Below are 5,786 nucleotides of genomic sequence, written 5' to 3'. Positions count from 1 at the left end.
GCAGGGTTTTGTTGTTTGGTGTCATCGTTATGGAAATAAATCTCCAAGTCTTTGTCCTGTGTGGGTTCTAACTGATGATTCTAGATTAGGAACCAAGTGCTTAATCACTGTGCCACCAAATTTAAAAAAGTAATAAAACCTCCCATTGACTGAGTTCAAACTCATAGTGACCCTGTCTAGGGTTTCCAAGGCTGTAGGTCTTTATGGGAGTGGAAAGCCTCATCTTCCTCCCGCAGAGTCGCTGGTGGGTGGAAATGCTGACTGTCTGCTTAGCAGTCTTTTGCTTACCCTGCAGTGCCACCAGGCCTCCTCAAATCTTCCAAACTCCAATAAGAAATATAGACCCTAGCTGCATGCATGTGGAATCCTTGCGTAGAATTCACGCGGAAGAAAGTCCTGGCTAACACTGTCCCCTCGAGAGCCAGCCCGCTGACCCGCAGAGTGTCCCAGGCTCCCTCTTCTCACTCCATTGTTTGTCTTACTGCTTCTTAGCAGGTATCTGCTGTGGATGAGCGGAGGCCCGGCCGGTGGGCAGGCCCCGGCGGAACCGTGATGGACAACAAGGGCCTAGACCAGGGCTCGCCGGCCGACCTGAAGTTGGTGGCGCACCCTCGCGCCAAGAGCAAGGTGTGGAAGTACTTTGGCTTCGACACGGACGCGGAGGGATGCATCCAGCAATGGAAGAAGATATACTGTCGAATCTGCATGGCTCAGATCGCGTACTCCGGCAACACCTCCAACCTGTCCTACCACTTGGAGAAGAACCACCCCGAGGAATTCTGTGAGTTTGTCAAGAGCAACACAGAGCAGATGCGGGAAGCCTTTGCCACTGCCTTCTCCAAGCTCAAGCCCGACGCCTCGCAGCAGGTTGTTCAGGAACCCCTGGCTGCCAAGTCGGGCCACAGCTACGAGAGCAAGAAACAGCAGGAGCTAACAGCCGCCGTGATGGGCTTCATCTGCGAGGGCCTCTACCCTGTGTCTGTGGTGGACGAGCCCACGTTCCGGCTCCTGCTCAAGACGGCCGAGCCTCGGTACGAGCTTCCGGGCAGGAAATTCTTCTGCACCAAGGCCATCCCCGAGAAGTACGGCGCTGTCCGCGAGGCTGTGCTCCGGGAGCTCGGGGACGCGCTGTGGGTGGGCGTGTCCATGGACGTTTGGCGGAGCGGCAACCAGAACCGAGCCTACGTCACTCTGGCTGCCCACTTCCTCTCTAGCATGCCCCCCAACTCCCTCTCACTGGGCTCCCGCTGCCTCAAGACTTTCGAGGTTCCTGAGGAGAACACGGCCGAGACCATCACCCGGGTCCTCTATGAGATCTTCATCGAGTGGGGTCTCAGCTCCAAGGTCTTCGGGGCCACCACGGACTACGGCAAGGACATCGCCAAAGCGTGCTCATTGCTGGACATTCCCATCCACATGCCGTGCCTGGGGCAGACCTTCAACGCCGGCATACAGCAGGCCTTTCAGCTGCCCAAGCTGGGCAGCCTGCTGTCCAGGTGCCAGAAGATGGTGGAGTATTTCCAGCAGTCCACGGTAGCCATGTACATGTTGTTCGAGAAACAGAAGCAGAAGGACATCCCTCACGGCATGCTGGTCAGTAACCGCGTGTCTTGGTGGGGCAGTACGCTGGCCATGCTGAGATGCTTGCACGAACAGCAGTTTGTCATCACGGCCGTGCTAGTGGAAGACAGTAACAACCACCACCTAATGCTGGAAGCTTCCGAGTGGGCCACCATCGAAGGCCTCCTCAGTCTTCTGCAACCTTTCAAGCAGGTGGCTGAGATGTTGTCCGCCTCCAAGTACCCCACTATCAGCATGGTGAAACCCCTCCTCCACATGCTTCTCAACACCACGCTCAACATCAAGGAGACGGATCCCAAGGAGATCAGGATGGCCAAAGAAATCATTGCCAAGGAGCTGTCCAAGACGTATCAGGAGGCGCCCGAGATAGACATGTTCCTCAACGTGGCCACCTTCCTGGACCCTCGCTACAAGAAGCTGCCCTTCCTCTCGGCGTTCGAGCGTCAGCAGGTCGAGAACAGGGTGGTGGAGGAAGCCAAGGGGCTCTTGGATAAGGTCAAAGACAGCAGCTACCGGGCGGCGGCCGAGGACAAGATGTATGTGCTCCCCGAGGAACCTCCGGTGAAGAAGCTCGTGTTGCCGTCCACGCCACCGCCCACCAATGTCATCAACAACATGCTGGCCGAGATCTTCTGCCAGGCGGGGGGCGTGGAGGACCAGGAAGAGTGGCACGCTCAAGTGATTGAGGAGCTCAGCAACTTCAAGTCCCAGAAAGTGCTGGGACTTGGCGAAGACCCCCTGAAGTGGTGGGCTGACCGCCTGGCTCTCTTCCCCTTGCTCCCCAAAGTGCTGCAGAAATACTGGTGCGTGGCGGCCACCCGTGTCTTCCCCGAGCGCCTCTTTGGCTCCTCGGCCAACGTGGTCAGCGCCAAGCGGAACCGGCTGGCCCCCGCGCACGTGGACGAGCAGATCTTCCTGTATGAGAACACACGCAGTGGGACGGAAGCCGAGCTGGAAGATGAGGACGAAGGGGAGTGGGGTCTCAACCAGGAGCAGGTCTTCCCCATGGGGGACGCGGTTGGCGTGGGCAGCGGATTCTTTGGGATGCGGGATGGAACGTTCATTTAGTGGGTGCAGAGGGGGGCTTCCACTGGATGGGACTCGTGGTCAGGCTGGTTGGGACTTAAACTGCGAACGCACGCAGGCTTTGGAACAAGAAGGGGAAGGAGAGAGAAGCAGAGAACTTTGAGTGGGAAATTAGTGTGACAAATTGGACATTTTTACCTGAGAGTTGACATCATGTTCCTTCATCTTGGAGGAAAATCGAAATGACACATCGAACAATCCAATTTCCTGCTGCTCACAGACCTTGTCCAAGAATTGCCTGAGCAATTCAAACCTTTGAGGGTCTTGGAAGTACGTGGCAGGTTGGCAGTTCAAACCTATCCGGAGGTGCCTTGTAAGAAGGGTGTGGTGATCTTCTTAAAGAAAGATCGCAGCTTTGAAGCTAGGGCACGCAGGTTTACTATGACACACCTGGGGCCAATTGAAATCCACAAGACGGCACCTCGCAACAACGATAATATATACGTTGTGAAGTCTAACAAAGGGAAATTTCTCTGAGGAGGGTGAAGGGAATAGAATTAGAATAGAATTGGGAATGCCTGAGTGGTGGTAATGGTAGCTGGGAGGCTGTTGGTTCAAACCCAGCCTAAGGTGCGTCGGAAGAAAGGTCTGGCGATCTGTTTCTAAAAGATCCATTTCAACAGCTGATGAAAATCCCGAGGAGCACAGTTTTACTCTGACACACGTGGGGTCTCTGTGAGTCAGAATCGACCGGAAGGGAGTTAGGAAGACGCACAAGGAGAAAGAATCGCCAAACACTAAATTCCGTTCACAGTGGGAAGCCAAGAGTTGAAGCAGAAATCTGAGAAGCTTGTCTTCAGAGACTCGTTTAACACGGCGTAGCACGCGCTTCGGGTCTTCCCTGGGAGGGTTTTGAATCAGTGAGACACAAAACCTAAGTTTTACATGCAACATGACTAAGTCATAACATAAAGCAAGACGAATCTGGAGAGGCAGAAAATAAACAACTGGGCCGCTGTTCGTAACCATGTTGCAATTTTAACAGGAGGTGTAAAGTGGGAAAACGTTCATTCCCCTTGGAAAGAAACTTTTGCCTTCAGTGGACGAACAATAGCAGCCTGAAATGCAAACACTTAATATAAAAAAAAGACACTGTGTGTGTTGTCTCTCCTATCTTGCTGTATCTAACTTCTGTCTTGCAGTATTTCTCAACATGCTCCAGGTTTGGCCCAGAGCCAAGTCTCTTGGGTTTCCTGGGTTGCTTCTTTGTGTCTGAATGCTGATGATTTGTGGAGAAACCGCTCTGCAATCCTATTAGAACCTTTCAGCAGTTACAGTGAGCTGCCAAGGAGTGTTTCTGAATGATTGCGGCCCTTGGGGTGGTGCATACTGGTTAATATGCTTAGCTGCTAACCCAAAGCTTGGACGTTCAACTCCTCCCAGAGGTGATGCATAAGAAAGTCCTGGCAATCTAATTCTGCAAAATCCGTTGGGGTCAACTGTATGATGAAATGTTTTAGATTTTAATACGGGAATAAAACATTCCGTACATACAGCAGCAACTGTTGTATTCTCTCTTTAAAACTCTACCAAACCCAACCGTCTGATGCATAGGGATCTGAAAGGACAAGGTAGGGTCAACCATGGCAGGCAGGGTTCAGCAGAGTTTATAGACTTAAGAGTAGGAAGAAAGGACTGGCGATCTTTACCTGGTTGCTGTTCAGTTAACTGCGACTCGAAGAGACCCTATAGGACAGAGTCCAACCACCCACAGGGTGTCCAAGGCTGTAGTGTTTTATGGGACCAGACGGCCACGTATGTCTCCCACTGAGTTGCTGGGTTTAAACTGCCAACCTTTATATTAGTAACTGAGCAGTTAACCAGAGTACCACCAGAGCTCTTTAGTTAAACACCAAAACCCCAAAACCAAGCCATGTAGGGCGGAGAAGAACTACCCCATAGGGTTTCCGAGGCTGTAAATCTTTATGGGAGCAGACTGTCTCATCTGTCTCCTGCGGAGTGGCTGGTGGGTTTGAACTGCCTACGTATCAGTTAACAGCACAACGTGTAACCTTCTAAAACCTTGTTGTTGTTGTTGTTGTTATGTGCCTCCAGCGCAGTTAATCGGCATTGTAGGTTCAACTCTGCACTTGTAACTGCAAGCTCAGTGGTTTGAATCCACCAGCCGCTCCTTAGAAACCCTATACAGGCTCACTGTGAGTTGGAACTGAATCAACAGCATATAATACTTTAGGGAAACACAAATGCTTCAAAATGTACACCTGCTTTTTTAACACTGCGAAAAATGCCCCTAAAGTACCTCCGCATTTACAAGTAGGAGTCTAAATTAAACCAGATCACGTTGGGAAGCTGGTATATAGGGTGTTTGTGGTTTAGAAGGCGTCACAAACGGTGAGCATGCTTGGCCGCTAGCCCACAGGTTGAAGGTTCGAATCCTCCCAGAGGTGTGTCTGAAGAAAGGCCAGGCGATTTTCCTCCTGAAACAACAGCTACTGAAAACCCTTTAGGGCATAGTTCCAGGACTTAACATGGGGTCACGTGGTCTCAGCGACAACAAACAGGAACAAAATGGAGATGTAGCTGCGAACCGTGTTTGACTGTTTTCTTTTCATCTTTTGTATGTTTGCTTTTTAAAACTGTTTTTGTAAGTCCTGCCCATCTGGTATTATTCTCAGCCATTGGGAATGTTGAATGCACTTTGGATCTTTTTGGATGATGATTTCTGATTTAAATAAAGCTGCCAGCTGGGCAAACATTCCAGGGATAGTGTTTCCGTCTTTTCTGGGATTTCTCTATCATAGAAATGGTAGTATGGGAAATGGTTTTTATAAAGTGGCTCTGTGTTTGACAATAAAGCCTGGTCTGTTGGTGAGCCCTACAGGAATGCTCGTGGAACAGTGGTTAAAGCCTGAACTGTTAATACAGAGGTGGGTGGTTCAAGTCTACCTGCTGCTCCACAGAAGAAAACAAGGTGGATGACCACGTAGGAAACCCTATGGGCAGTTCTCCTCTGTCACATGGGGGCGCTGTGAGTGGATGATCTATAAGAGTATATATGAGTATATAGTGACACAATAGATGACAGCCTAGGAAACCCTATGGGGCAGTTCTCCTCTGTCACATGGGGGCGCTGTGAGTGGATGATCTATAAGAGTATA

At 51.0% G+C, this 5,786-nt stretch overlaps 2 protein-coding genes across 2 annotated transcripts in view; both read left to right on the top strand.

Annotated features, from left to right (window-relative positions):
- Positions 1 to 5,786, top strand: part of DHRSX (dehydrogenase/reductase (SDR family) X-linked) — a 130,182-nt gene that overhangs the window by 20,167 nt on the left and 104,229 nt on the right. The window lies entirely within an intron of this gene.
- Positions 538 to 2,649, top strand: ZBED1 (zinc finger, BED-type containing 1). The gene has a single exon (XM_006876257.1). The coding sequence runs from the start codon at positions 553 to 555 to the stop codon at positions 2,647 to 2,649; it is 2,097 nt and encodes a 698-aa protein (XP_006876319.1). The 5' UTR covers positions 538 to 552.

The sequence above is a fragment of the Chrysochloris asiatica genome, unplaced genomic scaffold, assembly GCF_000296735.1.
Source record: "Chrysochloris asiatica unplaced genomic scaffold, ChrAsi1.0 scaffold00372, whole genome shotgun sequence".
Classification (NCBI taxonomy): Eukaryota; Metazoa; Chordata; class Mammalia; order Afrosoricida; family Chrysochloridae; genus Chrysochloris; species Chrysochloris asiatica.
The sequence above is the reverse complement of the archived record's forward strand: the minus strand, read 5'-3'. Positions and strand labels throughout refer to the sequence as shown.